The 23,606-nt window shown below is 50.0% G+C and overlaps 1 protein-coding gene across 2 annotated transcripts; it reads left to right on the top strand.

The window, feature by feature from the left end:
* Positions 1 to 1,125: 1,125 nt before the first annotated feature.
* Positions 1,126 to 22,503, top strand: DRAXIN (dorsal inhibitory axon guidance protein). Of its 2 annotated transcripts, none has more exons than XM_075906484.2 (7): positions 1,126 to 1,749; positions 13,611 to 14,071; positions 16,419 to 16,606; positions 17,844 to 17,955; positions 19,102 to 19,191; positions 19,503 to 19,592; positions 21,892 to 22,503. In XM_075906484.2, exons 2-7 carry the CDS (start codon positions 13,633 to 13,635, stop codon positions 22,002 to 22,004), a joined length of 1,032 nt encoding a protein of 343 aa, XP_075762599.2. In that variant the 5' UTR covers positions 1,126 to 1,749; positions 13,611 to 13,632; the 3' UTR covers positions 22,005 to 22,503. The 2 variants fall into 2 exon arrangements, with proteins under 2 accessions (XP_075762599.2, XP_075762601.2); XM_075906486.2 differs by lacking the exon at positions 1,126 to 1,749 and adding an exon at positions 1,948 to 2,295.
* The last annotated feature ends 1,103 nt before the right edge of the window (positions 22,504 to 23,606 follow it).

Raw genomic sequence — 23,606 nt, 5'->3', positions numbered from 1 at the left:
AGGCAGCCACCGTGTGAACCGCTCTTCGGAGTGCTGTCATCTGGCCACAGAGCAAGCTGCCTGCTCTATGAGCAGCCCAGCAGCCACCAGCAGCTTCCCCAGGGCTGGATGGGCTTGGTGGGCAGGTTGCCCCAAGCGACCAGGCCACAATTGGGCAGCGAATTGTTGCTGGCCCCGATTCTGGGGGCAGGAGGTCTAGTCCCTATCTGGCAGCAGGAAGGGCTGGTGGTGCCCCCCCCTGCTGCAGCATGAGTAGGAAAGGAGGCCACGATTTGGCTGTGGCAACCCTGGCCCAGCCACTGCTACCTGGGTGCAGCAATCTGGCCCCAGGGTCCCCCTACATACTCTACTTCTTATCCCCAGCCCTGCCTCTTGCACCTCCCACATATCCCAATCCCCTGCCCTGAGCCCCTCCTACACCCCCCGCCCTCTGCCATAACACTCCTGCATGCCTGGGCCCTGCGCCCATCATACACCTGAACCCCCCTGCCCTGAGCCCCTCCTGCACCCCAGCTCAGACTCCTGCACCCCCACATCCCCAGCCTCTTGCCACAAGATTGACAGAAGACAGCCTGAAGCTGTGCACCAAGCTAGATTGGACCAGTGATGATGTGCACTTTAAAGAAATGTATGAAAAGTTGCAGCAGCAGAAGTCCCGTTAAACAGCCAGCGAATGCGATATTTCATTTATGCCGTTATTAATCACCGTGTCAATGATCAATCGTATTCCGTTGTATATTTTCAGTCGTGCAAATGGGCATTCTTATCTGGCTCTTTGTGGACCATGTGTTCTGAATGTTGATGTAGTTTGGCTCTTTGGTTTGAAAGGGTTGCCGACCCGGTACAGTGTCATGCAGAGCTGTGATTGTTCTCTGGGAGGCTGAGTGAAATAAGGACTCTGTAGCTGGGCAGCAGGACTTGGAATCTCTGATACATTTAAGTACTCAATAGTAACATTTAAAAATGGCCAACCCGGATCAGACTAAAGGTCTGTCTAGCCCAGTATCCTGTCTGCCAATGCCAAGTGCCCCAAAGGGAGTAATGATCTCTCCCCTGTCGCCCATTCCTCCATGCCTGGCAACAAGATTTTGCCCAGGATTTAAAACACTGTGGGAAATTGCCTAAATGAGAAATGCTGCCCCATACCGTGTGAAGTTTCTCTCTCCCTCGCCTCTGAGACGAGATCAGTGGGCTAAGAAGAATGCCAAGTCGCTGGGATGGGCTGATTTCTTTTCTTTACCCAGCCAGAGAGAAAGGAAGGAGGGAAAGGAGGCGGGGGAGGCAATTTGGACGGTGTCAGCCATTTCCTGGGAATTAAAAAAAATCTGCGGGCGAGAAGCAGCGAGTGAACCCCCGGGTGTGTTGTGACTTGAGGAGATCCGTGGGGATAACTTGATCTGCGCTTTCCCCTGCTAACACAGCTGTCCCCAAGTGGGGGGGGGGGGAATTTCCCCACCTTTACGTCACTCTCTAGCCGATAGGGGGGATCATCCAACAGCCTAACAACCCCCCCGCCCCGACTATTTGTTCCATCCCATTTGACAGGAATGGAGCCTCATCTCCGCGGGGACTGAGCGCGGGGCAGGCGGGCGCCGGGCAGCCGCTCGCTCCACCAGCTGAGCAGAGCCAGCAGCTGATTGTGTCTCGCGGTCCGCACGCCGCTGGCGGCTCCGCTCCGCTCCGCTCCGGAGGGCTGGTGGGCACCGCAGCGGGGAGCAGCCAGAGCCGCGGACCGGCAGCCGCGCACAGGTGAGGCGTGGCCGTCTGGGACCCACGGAACCCCCCCCCCCCCCGCCTCACCTGAGTGGGGGAAAGTTCCCTTCTCGCTCCCACGGGCCGGGCGTCAACTTCTCCCCGGGGGGGGGGGGGGGGGGGGGGGGGGGGGGGGGGGGGGGGGGGGGGGGGGGGGGGGGGGGGGGGGGGGGGGGGGGGGGGGGGGGGGGGGCTCCCTCCTGCCTTTGTTCCTTGCCTTTTGTCTCCGCTCTCCGGGGACCAGCGGCTCCGGGAGCAGCCCGCGGGGGCGCGCCTGGTCTCGGGCACGCGCACCCCCCTTTTTCCTCCCATTGCCACCACCCCGGCCCTTCTGCACCCCGCTCGCGGAGGCGGCTCCCTCGGAGCCCCCGACTTCCCCCTTCCCGCCCCACCCCTCTCCCCTGGGCTTCCCAGCCGCACAGTCCCCCGCTGCCTCCCGCATCGCGCTCCCGGGTCTCCTCCTCTTCTCGGAGGTGGACACCCCCGCTGCCTGCTCCTGCCCTGCCGGCTGGCCCGAGTCCAGAGCGGAGGAGCTGCAGACAGGTAGGCAGCGGCCCCCCTCCCTGCGCCCCTGGCCTAGCAGCTGGGCTCCTGGGGGGGGGGGGAATGGACGAGGGACCCCCCCCCCCCGCACGCGCGCACCTTTCCTGCCCATCCCTCCGCCAGCCGGGTGGGGAGCGCCCGCGGGGCAGGAATGAACCGGCCGCAGAAACATCTCAACTTCCCCGGGGTGCTGCTGGCCGCGGTCTCTCCGGGCTGGCTGGATCAGCCCGCGGCTGGGTGCCTTCCCCCTCTGTTTCTGCGAAGGGAGGGGGGGTCAGCGCCCCGCATCCCCAGGAGACCCACGCCCGCTTCACCATCACCCCCACGCACAGCGGGGTGCTGGGGGGCCCAGCTGTGGGACCCGGAGCGCTGGTGCCTTTAGCCTTTGCCGATGCTTGGGAAGTGGGGGAAGGTTACCCCTTGGCACCCCCTTCCTGCCTGGAGGCGCTCGGTCTGGGGAAGGGGGGTGGTAACGCGGAGCCCCTGTTCCGGGTTGGTGTCAGGTAAAGTCACTTTTAACCGGCGCTGGCTCAGCTGCAGGGGGGGGGGGCAGATTTCAGCATTCACTGTTATCGCAGGGTCCCGCTCCTGCCCGCGTGGCTTGATGTGGGGTTTTACCTCCCTGGGCCTGACCCCCTGAGTTACTGATTCTAGGCAGGGCCGCCCAGAGGGGAGGGCGAGTGGGGCAATTTGCCCCAGGGCCCGCCGGGGCTCCCACGAGAATGTCTGAGACAGGGAGTGCCAGGAAGGGGCCCCCGAAATTGCTTTGCCCCAGGCCCCCTGAATCCTCTGGGCGGCCCTGAGGCTAGTCACTGGCGTCTGGAAATGCTGCAGTTTGACCCATCCAGAGGCACCTCCAGCGCTCTCTTCCGAGTCCGGGCTCTCGCTCGCTCGCAGGGCGCCAGCTGGGCCCGTGATGTCTGGGGTGGCAGCCTCCAGCCGGACGCGATGCTACCATCTGCCCCACAGATGGGTTTCTGAAGGGAGGGCAGAAAGGTGTGCAGCTACCTGGGGAGAGACCTGAGCGATTCGTAGCGCAGCCCAGGGCTTCCTTCAATCAAGATACCTCCCTGACTGGGGCTGGTCTTTGGAGATAGGGCCCTGATTGCTCATCCGCTGCTCTCCCTCTGCCCCCAGTTACGCTGCGAATCAGACACAGAGGCTGTTTCCCTGCTACTTTGAATACTAAGTAGAGGCTCCGGATCATTTTAAGATCCTGGAACGCCATGCAGACTTTGACAGCTTTTCCTATCATAGAATCCTAGAACTGGAAGGGACCCAGAAGTCCTCAAGTCCAGACCCCTGCCTTCAAGGCAGGACCAAGCCCCATCCAGGCCATCCTTGATAGACGTCTATCTAACCTGTTCTTAACTATCTCCAGTGATGGAGATTCCACAACCTCCCTAGGCAATTTATTCCAGTGCTTAGCCACCCTGACAGGTAGGAAGTTTTTCCCAATGTCCAACCTAAGTCTCCTTTGCTGCAATTGAAGCCCATTGCTTCTTGTCCTTTCCCCACTTTTTATTTTCCTCCAATCAATTGTCCAGCTTTCTTTGCCCCTAGATTAACCTATCTCACTGATCTTACATCTCCTTCACTTGCACTTGCTCCATTGTGAAAAGTTACCAAGAGAGGAGCTCCTGGGGTTTTTTTCCTGTTGGTTTTTAGCTAATAATTAGAGAAACCTACACACCTCTCAATTATTCCTTGCTTGTCCTCTAATCTTCTGCTGGTGAAAGGGGGATTGTGATTCCGAATTAAATTATTTTGGCTTTGGCCAATGGCTTATTACAGCTGGTAATGCATCATACAGAATGAATGTGACATTTGTCCTATTCAGACCTGAAGTCTTCCATCAGCCTAGCATTTGACTGGAAATCAGTTGGGAGTTTCATTCCATTTCCAGTGGATAAAACTGTGCATTTCTCTTAGTTCTGATATTTTAAAAATCTGATTTTGTATCACACACGGAATAGTGTCAATATCTTGCTCTAAATGAGCTGACACGTAGGGGCAAATCCCTCCTCTGAAATGATTGAGCATGTTGGGTCAAAGTCCCCCCGAATGCAACTCCACTGGGTGTTTTTTATCAGTCGGCTGATGCTTTTCAGTGAAGCCTGCTGTGTCCTTTCCTATTGATCACTCCGCATTTGTCACTCTGCTTTGTGCATTAAATGAGAGGTTCTTGAGTGCAGTGGTGACAGCAAGTGACTATACCTTGGATGCTAATCTCAGACTCATTGCCATTTTAATCTCATTATTGGGAAGAGGAGACTCCGTTTAATAGCTGGTTGCACGCCTTTCACCAATGATGGCTGTGTCAGCCGCGTTGTGAAGTCCTGGGGGAAAGCAGAGCAAAGGGTATTGCATATTCATCCAGGTGCCCCTCTTTCATTTCCATCTCATGTCCTATCTGTCTGATCCAACCTCTAGGGCCGTGGTCCCCAACCTTTTTATGCATGAAATCACTTTTTGAATTTAAGTGCAATCTGGGATCTACCTTGAACCCTGTCCCTTCTCCAAGGGCCCACCCCTGCTCACTTCACCCTTCCTCCCCCATCCTCACTCACTTTTATCAGGCTGGGGCCAGAGGTTTGGGGTGCAGGAGGGATTCAGGACTGGGCCTGAGGTTTGGAATGTGGGCTCCAGCTGGGCACCACTTACCACAGGTGGCTTCTGTGGTGGTGGTGCAGGGGGCTAAGGCAGGCTCACCCCTACCCTGGCCCTGCACCACTCCCAAAAGCAGCCAGAAAACTCTCTGCTCTGTGGAGATGGGGTATAAGGTGGAGGGAGGGGCACCCTGACATCAGCATCCCCCCTTTCCTCTTCTTTCCGTACCCTGCAAAGCAAGCAGGAGGCGCCCAGGAGTGAGCAGAGGGCAGAAGCAGCACGGCAGTACTGAGAGGGGCAGATGAAGTGCCGGCACTTGAAAGCCTCCCAGCCAAACCATCAGGATCACCTGTCAAACGTCCCAAGATCTACCAGTAGATCCCGATCTACTGGTTGGTGACCACTACTCTAGGACATTGGAAGCTCAGTCTTGCAACCCTCAGCCCTGCATCAGTAGGGCTGCTCACACATTCCCAAGGTACAGGTCACAGGGTTGAGGCTCAAGGTAATAGGAAGGCAAAGCTCATCTCTTAGGTAGGAGATGGGGGATTTGCAAGGTGTCCAGCAGCAACTCTCAGTGCCAAACGCCAGAAACTAGTGGCAGGATAGCAAACATATAAATGCAAACCTCCTACCAGCGGTGGATTTAGGGCAGGGCGAGCGGGGCGGCTGCCCCGGGCCCCGCACTTCCTGAGGCCCCGCGCATGCGCCGTGTCATAGGAGGGGCCCCGCAAAATTTCGCTGCCCGGGGCCCCGCGGTGCTGCCCTGGGCCCCACGGCACTCTCATCCGCCCCTGCCTCCTACTATCTGTGGGCCACGGAAGATGAGATTTCTTGAGTAGCGTTACACATGGGACACTGCTTCTCTCTTCAAGTCTTAGGAGGGCAGCACACGGTGAGTTGCATGAAGATGGCTGTTTAAAGAATCTGTATGGCCTGATAGTCAAGCCAGGAGCCTCTTCCTAGCTCTACCACTGATCTGCTGTGGCCAGCCACAAAAGCCAACATTTTCCAGTGGTCCCTGATTTTCCATGTGCCACTTGAGACACCATGGCCCTTATTAGCAGAGGGGATGAGGCAATCCCAACCCCGGAAGCCTGATTTGCCATGGCCTGCTGCTTGGGCAGTCATTCATGCCAATGTGAGTGAGCACGACATGCATGTAAAACCCTGCCCATTTGGCATGGTAGCATTATATGCTCACTTTGCATGGAGGGTAGTGACGACCCAAGAGTCAGGACAATGGAGAATCAGGCCCTGAAGGTGTCTTGGGATGAGCATAAAAGAGGGAGATCCCTGGAATTAGGTGTCACTTTCGGAAACTGGGCCTTACCCTTTCCGTGCTGCTCTCTGCCAATTAATAAAACGGGTAAGGTGCTGCCTCTTGATGCATTGTGCTGCTAAGGCTGTAAAGCCCTCTGAGATCCGTGGATGAGAGGGGCCATGGCGGTGCAAAGCATTTACATTAGATCATGTAGGGACAGACCATCTCTGCAATGTAGGTTCAGCAGCAGGCTGCATAGCGGGGAGGGGCAAACATTTGGGCTGCGTCTAGACTGGCATGATTTTCTGCAAATGCTTTTCATGGAAAAGTTTTCCGTTAAAAGCATTTGCGGAAAAGAGCGTCTAGATTGGCACGGATGCTTTTCCGCAAAAGCACTTTTTGTGGAAAAGTGTCTGTGCCAATCTAGACGCGCTTTTCTGCAAAAAAAATCTGAGCTGTCTACACTGGCCCTTTTGCGCAAAAGGACTTTTGCCCGAACGGGAGCAGCATAGTATTTCCGCAAGAAGCACTGATTTCAGACAGTAGGAAGTCAGTGCTTTTGCGGAAATTCAAGCGGCCAGTGTAGACAGCTGGCAAGTTTTTCCGGAAAAGTAGTTGCTTTTGTGGAAAAACTTGCCAGTCTAGACACAGCCTTAAGGTGTTATGAGTACAATGCAGGAGGCCTTGACATGTGACAGGTATGTATTCTCCCAAAGTCCATTCCAACATGTGTCAGTGCCACAGTCCTTCCACAGCCACGCTATGGGCCACGCTCAGCCCTCATGCAAATGGGCTCCATTTCCCATGAATCCACCGGGAGCTGTGAGCACTTAGGGCATTGTTGAATTTGGCCCTGTGACTTTATTTTGTGTAACGGCTTTTGCTGTAATTGGAAAATGCCACACCAAGTGAGATAAGGACACAGGGCGTGAGACGAGCAGGAGCTGCAGAGAAGAAGGCTCTTTCACCAAATTTGGTGATCAGGGCCAAAGACGAGACCAAGGGCAGATGGATGAAGGGAGCAGGGCTCGGAGACGGGAGGGAAGAAAACTAAGCCAAGTTCATGGACAGTTTGGAAAAGGAGGAGGGCAGTTTTAAAATGGATTCTGAAAGGAACAAGAGTTATGTTAGCTGGCAGTTTGGGCTTTGTCGCTGGCATGAGCTAGTTCTGAGAGAGGATGCACAGAGGCTGTCCTGACAGAAAGCCCTTTGCAAAGGGAGTGACAGGGATATGCAAGAAATGCTCCAAGCCAGGCAGGAGGCAAAGAGCATTTCCTATATCAGGCATGCAGGGCGAGGTGTTTGAGATGAGTGCACGTACACTGGGGAGGCTTCTGAAGTGGCAGGGGCCCGGTTCCTGGGAAACATGTGGAGCTCTCCCCAGACTGTGTGTGAAGTTCCCCAGTACTTCCCGACAGAAACAGAAAAACAGATGGAGAGAGCCCCCGCAGGGAAGAGAAATCTCATTTATCCACACAATGCCATCCTCCTGACTCCAGCCTGCTTGCTGTATGCGTGCAAGGCTAGCGCAGAGCTTACTGATTCTATTTTCCTCCAGGCCCTTCACAGACCATCCATCACCCCCCTGATCCTTCTTTCCAGTGAGCCCTGGCCTGGGCTGTTGGGATTCATTGTCTATCCCGTCTGCCATGCACACACCCAGCACACCCACATGATGAGAGAGACATGTACATTTGGTCTCTCCCTGCAGCTTATGTTCCTCTGTCTGGAGCACAGTGAGATGTGTCTGCTGTAGCATTCCTGCGGCACATTAAATTAATTAAAGCCGGGGATAAATCTGGCCCAGGGTTTCTGTTCAATCCGTTTTGATTCAGTCCTGGAGCACACACGCTGGTTCCTCTGTCTTGCCTATCGAGAGTCTCAGCATTCTTTGTTCATGGGCTTAGCGCTCCTGCTTCTCCTCCATCTCCACTCCTCAGGATATAGAATGGGAGGTAGGGGGAGTGGTGAGATATTTGAATGAATTTGTCATTCGTTTGATGTCTTTATCTACACAGCAAATTCACCACGGGCAACATCAGGGCAAACTTCTCCCCCTGTTGACCTTCCAACATGCCCCAAGGAACCACTTTTAAGTGGGGGGCAGGAGATGGCAACATTTCAGCGTCACAATAAATCCTTGGTTTCTCTGCAGTCACTGCAAATGACAGAGCACATTAGTGCCAGTTATATTGGAGGGTTCTGTATTATACATACCTGCCCAGGAGGAATTGGGCTGAGACCCAACAAACTCATGTCTCATATAAGTTATTGAACAGCCACTACTAACCCAAGTTGGATTTAAACTGGTGACCGAGTATTGGAAGGCTCTATATTCCCGTAATAATCTCCTAAGCCATCCTGTTTGCAGGGAGGGTAGTTTTTGGACCAGTGGCAGGGTTGGTTGTGTTTATCTGAGATACTTCATTGTGTTAACAGGTGTTTATCCTGCTGGAAATGTTAAGTGGATCCTGCTCTCTCATGGAGGGTGTGTGTGACTCATTAACCTGCTAGATTTAGGGTAGGCAGGAGTGACTCTCTAGGAAAGAGGATCTAGAGCAGTGTTTCTCAACCAGTGGTATGAGTACCCTCAGGGGTACTCGAGAGAAGTCTGAGGGGGCACGTCAACACAACTGAAATTTGAAGGAAACTGAATTTTTGTTTTAAGTTTTACAGCGCTTTATTATTTTTGTACTTTTTACACCCCAACATTTCATCACCCGCCCGGCTACGATTAAGTTGTTTAGACAAATGTGTTGCAACGGTAGAAAAAAATTGTGTGTGTTTGAAAACTGTAGGTACTGGGGGTACTTAATTTTTTTTTTTTAAAGAGGCACTTTATAAAAAAGGGTTAAGAAACACTGACCGAGGACATGGGCTGAGCAGCACGGAGGGAGGAGCCCTGGGAGCAAGCAAGCCCTAGGGAAGTTTATAATCCTTGATTAAGCCTGACTCCAGAAAGGGGGTGAAATTTTGTTTCTATGCTATGCACAACTTGGTTTTAGAGCAGAGAGGGGAAGCTCTTGAAGCAGTTGCCCTTTAATGGAGCAATTATGCTTTTGTCCTTAGAACCCGGCAGGCAGGACAGCAGCATAAACCCTTTTTAGTAACTCTGATGCCAGGTGCTCTTTAATAAAATGTTGTATTAATGGCATGAATACTGTAGACCTGTGTCCACTTCCCCATGCCCACAGAACTGGCGCAGCACTGAGGTAGCACTCTAGCCCTGGCAAGACTCCAAACAGTATCACACTCTTAGATCAGCTACTAGGTCAGGGAGAGGGTGCTGCACGTCCCACTTGGTGAAGAGCTGCATTTCAGTTCACAGCAGCATTTAGCCCTGCAGGGTTTTTTTTGGCATCTGATTCTTTGTCATCAGGTCCCCGAAAGAGCTCACAGCAGGGGCCGTGTTCGCGGGAGAGTAAAGAATGTGTGTCTGCATTAGCGACTGTGGTGTGCAGCCTGTTTAATCCCACGTTGTTTCTTCCACTTGGCACTCCCCTGTTTCTCCTGCAGATGAGAAGGCGAGACGTTGTTCCCAGTCCTTAGGATCACGCCCAGAGTTGCCCAGATCCAGATGATTGGCTCCAATTAAAAAAAAAAAAAGATGAAAATGATCTGGACTCAGAGCAACTGTTTTTGCTCAACACCATTTATGGTTTCACTGGTCTTGGCATGGGAACTGCAAATGCGTTGCTAAATGGCTTCCAAGCTGTGACTCTAGATTTTGCATGAACCGAAATGAAATTTTGTAGCATGGCTCTCTCGGGAAGCGAGATATTGTATTCCAGTGCCTCCTAAAGCTGTGCCTAGGCAGGCAGCTTTCTTTGTTCATTAGCAGCCCTAAATAAAGATACGGGCGCTGGCTACGTGGATACTGGTTGGGCCTGAACTTCCAGGGTAGGGGGCTTTTCCTGATGGAGTGAAAAAGCATGGAAGGACTGTGTTTCTGATTTGCCTCCTTCCACTCTCTAAGCCCCCACAAGAAGTAACTGCCGGAAGGTTGTGACAGAATGGCAGGGGAATGAACAAACAGGGCTTTCGCTTGCGGACTGAAGAAGTCCTCCTTATCGCTTGCTCTTGGCAGCCAGGGCTTCCCCTTCTTCCTTTTGTGCTGATGACAAACCCCCACTACCACAGCATGGGCATTTGCAGAGTCTTTTGAATTCATGTCTTTCATGCTTTATTAAGATTGATTCTTCACACACAGGCTGTGTCTAGACTACATGCCTCTGTCGTCAGAGGCATGTAGATTAGACACATAGGCAAAGGCAAATGAAGCCGCGATTTAAGTGATCGCGGCTTCGTTTACATTTACATGGCTGCCACGCTGAGCCAACAAACAGCTGATCAGCTGTTTGTCCGCTCAGCGCGCTAGTCTGGATGCTCCCGCACCGACATCAAAGCCCTTTGTCGGCAGCCCCGTTATTCCTCGTGGGACGAGGTTTACCGGGGCTGCCGACAAAGGGCTTTGATATTGGCAGGGGAGCGTCCAGACTAGCAGCGAGCCGACAAACAGCTGATCAGCTGTTTGTCGGCTCAGTGCGGCAGCCATGTAAATGTAAATGAAGCCGCGATCATTTAAATTGCGGCTTCATTTGCCCTTGCCAAAACAACAAATCTACATGGCTCCGTCGATTGAGCAGTAAAGAAGCCACCTGAAAAATCTGCATACAAAGAGAAATAAATAAAATGACTTTGACGTCGCCATTCCATTGAAGGATCGCAAAGGGCTTTACTGATCTAACCAGCCTCCTGATTCCAATGACACAACAGCCCCATTTCACAGATGGAGTAACTGAGGCAAGGAGAGGTTAAAGTGACTTACTCAAAGCCACAGAGTGAGTGTCTGCCACAGCAGGGACTGGAACCCCAGAATAACAGCCTAACGTCCCAGTCCCCTCTTCAGAACACAAGAAAGCCCTCCCACCCTTGTACAGCCAACATAGACAGGGCCATCCTTCCCCACACAGAATACGCAGCTGTGTAGGACACCTGAAAATGTGGGGCACCACTGGGTCTTAATGTCCAGCCACCTCTTCTTCCTATCCATGTTCTGTGGCTTCACTCCCACTGGAGAGGCTCTAGTTAATGTACAACTGAAAAAGCAGAACCCTGAACCCGTGACAGAGCAATTCAAGTGGTAATGAAGGCGTTTGACAGGCATTTGCCAACCCCAGGTACAGACTGTCAGTTTCTGACTGTATTGTGTTCATTGACAGGACCTTGGTTTAAAATTTGCTTTAAAACTATTTCATTCAAAACTGTTTCTGAATTTTATAAAATCACATCTCTAAAAAAGTCATCCCATCCCCCCATCACACATAGGGGCACCAGTTTAATAGTGCTGCGTAGGGCCCCATAGAGCCGAAGGACGGCCCTGAACACAGAAGACGACGAGAATTCATCTGTGGCCTGGCTATTCAGTGGGGCACGTCCAGGGTTTCCTTGGGCCCTGCTTTGCTTTAGCTTCTCTGGTAGCATCTCTTGAGTGGCTCAGGCCCATCACTTGCCCTGCGAGGCCACCATCTGCTTCTTGGGCTGATATCTTCATCTCAAGCAAGCCAGCTGTGAGGAGGCCCAGAATGCCAACCAGCCCGGCAGGCAGCCCCAGTGCAACAGCTGGTGCTGGGCCACCTCGCCATAGCCTGAAGGAACTAGGATTGCATCTCTCTGCCCCTCAGATGGCAGGAGGCGAACAGGAAGGGTAGGGGGGCTTGTCAGAAATCAAAGGGAGGCATCACCATTGATTAATTGCCTTCATTTGCATATGAAACTGGAACCTCTTGTCCCCTTCAGGTCTGACACGTGCTGCTGTAACCAAGGCTGCAATAGGATGAGCTAACTCAGGAAGGACTCATTCATTGCCAGACTTGGGCGTCTTCACACTGTGTTCTGGATCAGTCCTGAATCTTGGCCTTCCTCCCACTCCATACATCGTATCAAGCAAGCCAGATGCGAGGAGGCCCAGAATGTCAACCTGTCTGGCCTCCCACTTTGCTCCGTCCAATCAGGACCTTCCATATTCATTGCCCGTGGCCCCGCCTGCACATTAGAGTTATTTAAGCCTCGTGTCCCACCTGATGTGAAGTGGGGCTGAGCTGCAAACCTGCCTCTGGACTCCCACTTCCCCCAAAGATCAGGGCTCTGCCTGTCATATGAGGTTGGTATTAGTGTGCAAATGGACCGACCATCAGTTTGACCGAAATCAAAGAAACTGCTCATTTAGGCCAGTTTTATATACACAAATATACGACCCCTCACCTCTCTGGGGAAAAAATGTGTCTTGATTTTTCACATTTGCTCTCTGGTCACCCTCTTAGGAGCGGGGAGAAATGGCTCAGGAATTCTAGCTCACAATGTCCCCTTTACTCATTCTCAGGGTACGTCTACACTGTGGGGTTTTTCCAGAATACCCCCGACTCCACCACGTCCAGGGAACACATTTGCTCTTTTAAAAAAAAAAAAAAATGGAAGTGCAAATGCACTCTTTCAGAAGCCTTGTCTTCTTCATTCCACAAGGAAGAAGGGATCTTCCAAAATTTGGCCCAGTGTAGACGGGCCAAATTTTGGAAAAACCTCTTCCAAAAAAAAAATCAGAAAAAGCTGTAGTGTGGACCTAGCCTCAGACTCACTTCTCATTCATGTTAAGTCACCGTTCTGCGAACAGGAGAATCTGTATCAGGGAGGCAAGGGCAGAGTCAGTGTTTTCCCATGCACCTGGCTCATTGACGGAACAATGTCTTTTCTGTGGCTGTTTTTCTTGATGCAAGGTTTTGCTAAATGCAGGATCTGCAAGGGTTGCATTCTCTTTGCAAGGAGGAGACATGGAACAGGGTGAGTAAATTCAGCATGTGATCATACTGCCTTTTGGGGCACGCTCTGTTTGCTGCTTACCTTCTTAAATTGGCAGTGCGGCCTACAAGGTGGAGAGCAAGAGTGGGTGTCAGGGCACCTGAATTCTGTTCCCAGCTCTGCCACTTTGTGATGTTGGACAAAGCACTTAATTTCTCTGTGTTTCTCCCTGTTTCCCCAGAGGGAATTATAACACTTGACAGTCTTTGTAAAGCATGTTGAGAGTCTCAGATTAAAGCCACATTTGGTGAAACTGAACGGCAAAAGATTTCAAACTGATAAAAGAAGAGACTTTTTTTCCTATAATGCACAGCTGGCCTCTGGAACTCATTGCCACATGATATCATGCAGTCCGAGAGCATACCAGGGTGAAACTTTTATATGGCTAACAAGAACCTCCAGAGCAGTGCTATTAAGGGTTAGAAAGACAGTTTCCCAAGGCTAGATTGCAGCTATGGGACCAATGACTGATGTTTTTAAAGGACCTGTCTCACCCATGGGAGGAGGGCAGGAAGAAAGGGGTTTTGTGGACTCCACAAAGCTGGATTCTTTGAAGAACTTGATGTTGCTTATATGTTTTCCTCAGGTGTGGTGAGGCACCCAGAATTATGGCATCTTCCGCCTGCTCCTTGTCCTCTTTCTTTTTCTTCTGTGTCCTGGTTCTCTCTGATGTCTGCCCAGTGGACTCCCTGGATGCAAACACCCCAGAGAATACCAACCACCTTCAAAACCAGGAGCTGTGGCCGCATCCAGCAGGACCCCATCACAGACATGGCACAGCCAGGAAGGACAGAGCCCCTGGCGTGTCTTCCCGAGGGCACGTGTCCGGAGAGGAGGCCTTCAGGCTGGCAAGTGGGATGCCAGCAGGGGAGAACCAGGGAGCAATCCAACAGCCTGCTGCCCTGAAGCAGCAGAAGGACGTGTTTCTGGGCTTTGAGTTCCCATATCCTGAGAGGGAGAACCAGTCCCCTGGATTGGAGAGGGGGAAGAAGCAGAACCGGGAGCACCGGCGGCACAGCCGCAGGGAAAGGCTGAAACAACACAGAGGTAGCAGAACCCTAAGGGACCCAAAGGGCTTACGGTCTCCTTGCTGCTTCAGGGGGCAAAGTGTATGCATGTGTGGCTGGGGAGGGGCAATGTGTGGTTGGAAGTGGCTGAGGAGAGAGTGTGGTGGCGAAGAGGCAGCATGAGAAGGGAGGGGCAGGGTGTTAGGGTGGTTCGGGGTGAGGGAGGAAGGTGAGGGGGGATGGGCACTCTGTGTGTGTGTGTGTGTGTGTGTGTGTGTGTGTGTGTGTGTGTGTGTGTGTGTGTGTGTGTGTGGAGAACCAGTGGAGGGTGTCTGGGGCAGTGGGTGTGGCTGGTGTGAGTGGCAGTGTTCCCTCTAAGCTGTGTTCCCTCCGACTGTGTGGGGCTGATCAATCACCTGTGAAGCAGCGCTGCCATGCAGCTTAGGGGGAACACCGGGGAGTGAGCATATGTACAACATATGCACAAAAATGTGAAAGCGTTGAAATGTCAGGTCATCACAATTCATTGCTGGTTTGTACAAATGATTTGATTTTGGGAGAGAAGGAAGCCCTGCAATTTCATAGGGCTTGGGGTGTAGTTTGGGGGATTTTATTGCTGCGTTTGCTCCGCTGATCCAGTCTACTACCACATCTCAGACATGTTCAACATCTCCAAGCTTGACCTTGGAACATTGCCAGAATTGGAAATTAATACATACATAAAAATAATGTGGATGGAACATCTATTTTTTAAATTAATGTGTTTAATTTTGTTTCAAAACTTGAATTCTCATGATTTCCAGTCAAACCAATTGAGCAAAGTTGTGTGAAATATGTACGTTTTGCTGGTGCAAACTGAAAAAACAGAGTTTAAAAGTCACTTTAATTTAACAAGGGGGCTGCTTTGTCTCTTCATTCAAGCTGGAGAGTAGCTGTAGGACCAGTGAGTCCCACATAACTCTGGGGGGTGGTTCCTTAGTTGGTATAAGTCAGCATAACTCTATGCAGTTACGCCAATTTACACTATTTGAGAATCTAGCTTCTGATATTTCCCTGGGCTCATCTCACTCCCTTCCTGCCCCCCCTAAAGAAAAAGCACTTGGTTCCTTTGTTATGGGACTGACAGCTTCAGACAAGGTCTGAGTGGGAGAACACAGAGCACAGTAGCTGGTTCAGGCGGTATTTTTCCCAGACTGTAGCACAGGCCTTGCAACCTTCTTGTGCAGACATAAGTTGAACTGTAGGGGTGTGTCTAAACTACATGGCTCCATCGATGGAGCCATGTAGATTAAGCTGATCAGCAAAGGGAAATGAAGCCGCTATTTAAATAATCATAGCTTCATTTAAATTTACATGGCTGCCGCGCTGAGCCGACAAACAGCTGATCAGCTGTTTGTCGGCTCAGCGCCCTAGTCTGGACACTCCTGTGCCGACATGAAAGCCCTTTATTGACCTCCCCGTTATGTCTCGTAGGATGAGGTTTACCGAGGAGGTCGATAAAGGGCTTTCATGCCGGCAGGGGAGCGTCCAGACTAGCGCGCTGAGCCGACAAACAGCTGATTAGCTGTTTGTTAGCTCAGTGCAGCAGCCATTTAAATTTAAATGAAGCCACAATTATTTAAATCACGGCTTCATTTCCCTTTGCCGAACAAACAAATCTACATGGCTCCATCGATGGAGCCATGTAGTTTAAACGTACCCTTGGTGTAAATTTAAACGGATTTAGTTAAAACAGCACAAAAGGCTGTGTGGACATTATTACTTCAGTTTATCGTAATCAGTCAATGAGGAACAGGTTTAAACAAAACCAAAATAAACTCCAACTGAAATTAGTGTGTGCACAGTGGTTTGCAGTGGCTTAACTACGTTGGTTTCAAACGGATGTAAATTAAATTGATACAGTTTAATTATTAAGGGTGGACTACTCACAAGCACTTAGCATTGGCCTTACTCTACTTATACTGACTTCCCTGAGCACTGACTGAATCCCATTATATAGCATTAAATCCGTGGCCGTGCACTGTTTCTTTCTACAGAATTGCCAGATAAACTCTTTGGCACAGGAATTATTTTGCTCTGTTTGTACAGCACCAGTCATCTGGCTATGGAGCCTTCTTGGCACCACTGCTATATACATTAATAATCATCATCATCAATAAAAGCCTGTGTCAGCCCCTTCAGAATTTCCCCTGGCAGAGATGGATTTGAACTGCTTCCCCCATCCCACACTTCAAGGTTCAAGTGCATGTGATGTCTGGCTTCAGATTCAAAGGCTGTAGGTGGTGTTGCAATATAGCTTTTCCCATGGAAAATGCCAGTTCTCTTGTGGCCCCTAGCAAGGAAAGGGATGAGGAAGATGAAGCTGTTGTCCTTGTCACCTTCTATAGGCAAAGGCCCTGACCCTGGGCCAAGCTCGCTGTATAAGAAGCCTGAAAGCCTTGAGGGGCACTTGCAAAACCTGCAGTTGGAGGAATCCACGGGCCTGGCTCCCACCATGCTCCTCTTCACCGTGCTGGAGACAGCAGTTTCTACTGATGATCCTCCAGCTCTTCCAGCTACATCCCTTCGGCCCCAGGTAAAGGTGCATCTGTGATGGGTTACCTCTCAGTCCTTGGTGCCACCTCATATACTTGGGTACCACTGAGCTCCCCTGTTCCACCAGCCTGGGCTCCCTCACCCAATCCTGATGCAGGCTGTAAAGCCACACTAGAACACACACCTAGCATCAGAAAGACACAAACACTCAGCTCTGCATGGGAAGACTCAGCTAGAGAATTGCCCAGCCCTCAAGTGCACAACCTCCTGGAGTGCAAATGCAAAGCTGTATCATCTTGCATTGTACAGTTTAAGCTCATGAAATTCCCACCCTCCCCCATTGTAGAGGAAGATGTGCATAGTTTTTTGCCCCATCCCCACCCCAATTATGGATTCCACAAACTGGTTTTAGAGAAAACAAAACCAGATTATAAGGGATAGCAAACAGATCAAAGCAGATTAGCCAGCACATAAAAGTTAAATGCAATATAAGTTCAGATACTTAAAAAAAAAAAAAAACCAACCCCTGGTACAGTAATTTTTCATCCTAAATGCTGTTTTGAAGCTTAAAACTCCAGATATTCCTTTCACAGGCCAGAGCCTTTTCCAGTTGGGACTCAGTCCTTTCCCACCCCCTTTGTCTTTGTTCTGTAGATCTTTCCAGGCCAGCCATCATCCGGGTGGGGGATTCAGTGAAGAATGAACCAAAATTAACTCACTTCCCTGCCTTGAATAGGATTTACATATGGCGGGAATCCTTTGTGTCCCAGTTTGAGCCTCACTCCCTATCAGTGGAAAAAATACTAATAGTCCAAGGTGGGGTCCAGTATCATGTGACATGGTCACACGACTCTGCAGTGTCAAAGCAACTGTAAGTCAAAAGTTGTTTGCAGCATCCCAGGAAACTTCTCAGATAGGTGGGAGACTAGCACCTTCAAAGTCCGATGGACCAGGCTGTTTGCTTTCCCACAACTGTAATCAGTACATAGGCAATATTCCCAACTTCAGATACAAAAATGATGCATGCATATAAATAGGATGCTCATAGTCAGTACATCCTAACCTTTCCAGTGATACCTTATATGATCCATCCTGCATCATATACTAGTTATGTCTTATTCATATAACAATATCTATGTGAAGAACGGGGGCACCGTGTCAAACCCACCACTGCCACTGAGACTTTCTGGGGGTAATGTCTTCAAAGCACCTGCCAAACTTTGCCTGTGGGGTCCTACAAAAGGGCAGACTCTTGCCTTGCTTCTTGTCATATGCAGGTCCGTGCCAGGCATGATGGGGACGTGATGCCCACCCTGGATATGGCTCTATTTGATTGGACAGATTATGAAGACCTCAGGCCAGAAATGTGGCCATCTGCCAAGAAGAAAGGTATCAGACTTTCATGGGGTCCACTATTGCCACCTGTACCCTCTACGCTCCTTCTAAGTCTTGAGGTTCCCAGCTATCCAGAAAACCGAAGGACAGACTTGGCAGAGGGAGAGAGGGAGAGGTGTAAGAGAAAGAGCCAACGAGTTTAAAGTTGTCTCATTGCAGCTGATTCTACCTATAAGACCCCTACCGTGGCTGTACCCAGACTGTCAACATGAGGATGCACATTTTAGCTTTATAAACTTCCATGCAAATATACAGACCCATTGCTAGTGCCATGTAAAACCCTTAGTCTACCACAAAGGACATTTTGATGGAGTAAGACATGGATTTGCCAATTTCTTCCTTTTATTTTATTATCTGATGTGCATCCTGTTATAACAACAAGGCGTCCTTGAAGACTTGGATAAAGACTTGGATAAAGACTAACATGGCTACCTCTCTGAATCTTGTCATCCTGCCATAGTCCTTTCAAGTCTCCATACTGAAAGCAAACCACACCTCTGTTCTGTAGAGTGGTGTATCTGGTATAGTCAGGTTTATCTGCAAAGAGAACAGTGTTAGTGTCAATGGCTAAGGATGCTGTGATTGCTTTTCAAGAGCTAATCCACCAGTTTAGATATTGAAAGTATTATTTGTATAACTATCTCAATTAGCTATGACCGATTCTTTAGGCGCCCCTAAATCCTCCCTCTATTCACTTGTATTTCGTGATCTGGAGCAATTTGCCCCTAGCGGGTCCAGAAGATGTGGTTTGGGTTAGGTTCAGTGGGAGGGAGAGTTCAATAAGCAACAAAGTCTGTGAGAAGCAGAGAGGAGACTGAAACTGTGACATTTAGAGAAGTTCTGCTCCAGATCCAAAGTTAGAGGCTATTTAGATCTAGGGATGGTTTGATTTGGGCCTTTCTCTAGGAAGGAATGCTGATCTTGGAAGCTTTCAAAGTCCGTCTGTTCCACATAAGCAATGGTGGTTCTGGTCATTTGCAGTAGTGAGAGGGAACATGGGAGAAGATCAAAGGTAGTTTAGCGCCTGCTAAAGAAATGTTACTACTTCACTAGCCCAGACTGCAGGGTTCAGCCCGGTTCAGGCTGCTGGAAATGATACTGTCCCATCAAATTCCACCAGCTATTTGCTCTTCTCCGTAGAGAAACACCGTAGTAAGAGCCCTAGCAGTGGGAATGAAACCATGGAGGCTGAAGGAGAACCATGTGACCATCACCTTGACTGTCTCCCAGGTGAGCACTGTAAAAAGGAATTCATTTCTTGCAGAGTTGGTTGCACACTCTGGAGGGTCAGAAATCCAGGCCTAGTTTCTGTGACTGGGTTTGGGAGGAGAGGGACGCCCACCTCTAATTTATCCTAACGTTGAGAAATGGGTGGTGTGCTGAGGTGAGCGTGAAAACTCCTGGGAACATCCACAGTCCGAGAATGCACTGGGGCTGTGACTGGGAGGAATTCCTGCTCAAGATGGGTGCCAGTGGGGAGATAATTCAACTGCATTCCTTCTTCATTGACCATATTGATGGCTCACTCGCTGTGTTGGCAGGATCCTGCTGTGACTTGCGTGAGCACCTCTGCAAACCACACAATCGAGGCCTTAACAACAAGTGTTATGATGACTGCATGTGTGCTCAAGGTGAGTTCAGCTCGTTGCTGGTGGGAGACCTCCACGTACTTGTCTTCCGCTTAGCACTGGTTCAATGGCTGGCTACAGAGTTTAAAGAGAGGCAGTAGGGCCTAGTGGTTTGAGAGCCTGAGTTCTAATTGTGTCTCTGCCATTAAATTACTGAACTTCCATCTTCAATCTCTCCATTTTGCCATCTGCAGAGTAGGGAAATTAATCTCTCCAGATCCGTCTCACCTGAGGAGTGTGAGCAATAATCCATCAAAGTCTGTAAGGGGCTTTGAAGGTACACTGTGCTATTTACTTTCCAGCTAGATTTTTCTTAGGGGTGTATGTTGTAGCAGGATACGCCAGATCCAGGACTTTATTCAAACAGGATGCAGTGATTCATTGGCTTCTATGGAAACCCCAGTGCTCCAGGCCCTGTCTCGTGTTTAGACTGAGTAAGTTAATGCCAAGTGTGTATTCCTCGTGGTATACCAATATCCCATGAGCAATGGTACTAGGATAAATTTGCAGTTGAGCGCAGCTCTGATCATATGTATTTTTGTCATGGGAGAACTGAACAGCCTGGGGGCCTTGGGAATGATCCACATAAATTTTCCTCTCAGGTCTGAATACAGCTCAGAGCAGTGGTATCCACATACAAGTACCCTCCACTCAGTGACCTGTGACATCACTCCAGTTCTCAGTGGACAACTGCCCACACCATAAAATCCAGCGCTCAAAGGCAATTTTGTTGGCTGTCTCATGGCAGAAGCCAGGGAGACTGAAGTCCCCTCTCACCTCTGTAAGGGGAATCTTTCTAGGTCAGGGGTGGGGAAGCTTTTACTGACCAACCTGTGAGGCTCTAGTCACCAGGGCTGTCCATGAAGCACCTTCCAGAAATACCCATGGCCAGATCCAAAGGCTATGTCTTCACTTGCTGCACCGAACATCAATCTGGCATTCAATTTAGTGGGTCTAATTAAGACCTGCTAAATCAAATGCTGAGGGCGCCCCCTGTCAGCATCACTACTCCTGGCAGTCATGAGGAGTAAGGGAAGCAGATGGGAGTGTTTGCTCCTGACGGCCTCACACCGTGAAGTCAGCGCCAAGCTCGGCTTAAGGTATGTTGACTCCAGCTATGTTATTTACATACCTTAAGCCGACCTTCCAGTATAGACCTGGCCTAAGCTATTGTACATCATTGTCGTCAGCGGAGCTGCCATCTGGGCCAATGTTCTAATTACTTTTCTCATTTGTAAAGCAAGGACAAGAGGCTGACTAAAAAGAGGCACCAAATGACAAATGTGCCAAGTCCCAGCTGAAGAGGAATTACTTGGGCAAATTCCCAGGGTGAAACACTTATTCTGAAGGTAGAATAGTGATAGAGATGCAGCCGTGTTAGTCTGGTCTAGCTGAAACGAAAGACAGGAGAATGCAGCACTTTAAAGACTAACAAGATGCTGCATGCTCCTGTCTTTTATTCTGAAGGCTGTTCGTTGTTATCTTTTTAAAACAGAGGCTGCTTTCCTAGCATACAACTCTTACTTCTTCCCCAAAGGCTGTATCAGCCAGCATCTCATATCCTCCACACTTTAGGACTTGATCCAAAACCCATAGGAGTCAATGGAAAGGCTCTATGAACTCTAATGGATTTTGGAATGGGCCCTCAGTTGCTGCTGTCAAAAGCCTCTGCCTCCTCTCGTGAAGTGTAAGAGCAATAAATAGCAAGGGGAGGTCCCCAACCATTGCAACTACCATAGCCCCACATTAATCTACGGCAATTTCCCAGTGGAGAGATCACTTAGACTGGAATAGGGGGAAACCAAGCGGAACTTCCATAATGCTCACTGACAACAATAAGGGAAATCCATCGGCATTACAGAAGAGCCCGTGAAACACTCTGCACCGGTGAAACCTCAGCCATAAATGAAGTCGCGTCACCTTAGATCAGTGAGCTAAATAGCATCTAGTGCAAGTCACAAGAAAACAATAAACTGTGAAAAGTCAAACTCAGAGGATGGGACTTGGCTGCCATTCTGGTCCAAGTAGTTCAGCCAACTCTTCGTTCGTGGGATAGTCCCCATTGAAGTGAGTTCTGCCAGTGCCTCTGTGTCACCATGCGTGACATGTCCTCACTGCTGAGTTGCCTCCACCTCCCCCACTGTAAGACGAGGACCAGCCTAATGCCTTGAAAGCTCTGTTCACCAGCACGCACGCAGATGTGCATATAATTCTCTGTGTGTGCACGCGCCCACTCATCCCCCGCCCCGAGGACTCCCCAAACCAGACCATCGCACGCTCATCCTCTGTGTCTTCCATGCAGGGCTACGTTGTTATGCCAAATTTCACCGGAACCGAAGAGTGACCCGAAGGAAAGGGCGTTGTGTGGAGCCAGAGTCGGCCAGCGGTGATCAGGGATCGTTCATCAATGTGTAGAAGGGGGGGGGGGGGCAGAGATTCATTTCCAGCCTGGAGGGTCAGGGACAAGTTATTTATAACTAGCAATGGGGAGGGGTGGGGGAAATCTCAACCAAATGATTGAAGCTGCAGGCTCTGATCTTGCAGAATCCCAACAAGGGGTGATGATCTGGTGAGGATTTGAGGGTAGTTTTCAACTTTTCCTATCCCAGGACATCTCTCCCATCTCACTGGGGCAGAGTGATTGTGGCCCCCTGACACCTGTCCATGAGCCTTGGATTGAGAACCTCTGAAAATCATGCAGCTCTCACTCATTTGGGTCTCCTTTGGAGTGCGGGTTTTTTAATGATTATTTTTAGGAGCTTTCTGGGGAAATGCCCTTTTCCTAGTGAATGGAAAATAGTTTCTGGTGACGGAAGGTGGGGGAAGGCTGTTCCCCTGTAGTGCACCCTGTGACGTGTTGCATGTGTGTGTGATTGCGATGTAAATAAAAAGGTGATAGTTCTCTTTTGCCCAACTCTTTTTGCTTCCTTGCCTGGGATAGAAGCCCATCAGAGAGCTCCCATGAGGCTTGGTGGGAGACTTCTAAGGAACGCCTCCATGGTTCAGACAATAGTGCATAGGAATTGCCCTACGTGGGGGCTCCATCCAGTCCAATATACCAGCTCCAGCCTAAGCTGCTTCAGAAAAGGACTGGAAAACAGCCTGGCACCAGGGAGCTCTGGAATAACCTGCCCACCGGGAGAGGTTTCTTCCCAACTCCCAATAGCTGGAGGCTGTCTTGTGCCCAGAAGTATGAGAGTTTATAGCCCTTCAGATATCTCTTGTTGTTCTCACCATTAGAACGCTGGAGATGCTTCTTAGCCAGAGCTGTCCTTACTCATATGCAGAATAAGCAGCCATGTAGGGCACCTGGAAATCTGGAGCACCAGTGGGTCTTAACGTCCACTCACATCTCTTCCTAGCCCTGTTCCCACCAGAGAGGATCTAAACTTAAGAGTGAAAAAGTCTGCCAGGGCTATTTTCAGAACATTGAACCTATGGAAGAGCCATTCAAGTGGTAAGAAAGTCATTTAACAGGCATTTGCCAATCCCAGTTCTACGCTGTCAGTTTCTGAATTTACTGTTTAGTAAACAGGAGCTTAGTTTAAAATTTGCTTTAAAAATGTCATTGGCGTGTTGCTGAAGATTATAAAGTCACATCTCTAAAAAAGTAATTCCCCTTCCCTGGGCTGCTGTTGGGCATAGGGACACCAATTTCATAGTACTGTATAGGGCTCCATAAATCCTATGAACGGCCCTGTTCTTGGCATATAAATATCCAGTCCTTTTTAAATCCTACTAAATGTTTTATTTCTAGAATGTATTGTGGCAATGAATTGCACTGGTTAACTGCATTGTATGATGTAGGTAAGACATTGGGTTTCATTTTCTCTTAGTACATACTGAGCCAGTGTGGCTTCAAAAGTTTGTGTTGCTTGAGATAATGTCTTTCGAACATAAAACCAAGACCTCAGCCCTTTCTGCAGGAGTGAAGGTATTAGCTCTGGTTTTCTGGTCAAATTCTAGTTTGATTCTAATTATATTCTACTCTCCTAACTTCTCCCTGCTGTTCCCTTA

The sequence above is a fragment of the Pelodiscus sinensis genome, chromosome 24 (genome assembly GCF_052426305.1).
Source record: "Pelodiscus sinensis isolate ZL-2025 chromosome 24, ASM5242630v1, whole genome shotgun sequence".
In the NCBI taxonomy this organism is placed as follows: domain Eukaryota; kingdom Metazoa; phylum Chordata; order Testudines; family Trionychidae; genus Pelodiscus; species Pelodiscus sinensis.
The sequence above is the reverse complement of the archived record's forward strand: the minus strand, read 5'-3'. Positions and strand labels throughout refer to the sequence as shown.

Excerpts from the sequence above, each read along its gene's own strand:
- DRAXIN (XM_075906484.2), top strand. The coding sequence starts at position 13,633 with ATGGCATCTTCCGCCTGCTCCTTGTCCTCTTTCTTTTTCTTCTGTGTC. Across the intron at positions 14,072-16,418 it reads AAGGCTGAAACAACACAGAG|GCAAAGGCCCTGACCCTGGG; the intron begins GTAGCAGAACCC and ends CACCTTCTATAG. Across the intron at positions 17,956-19,101 it reads GCCATCTGCCAAGAAGAAAG|AGAAACACCGTAGTAAGAGC; the intron begins GTATCAGACTTT and ends TCTTCTCCGTAG.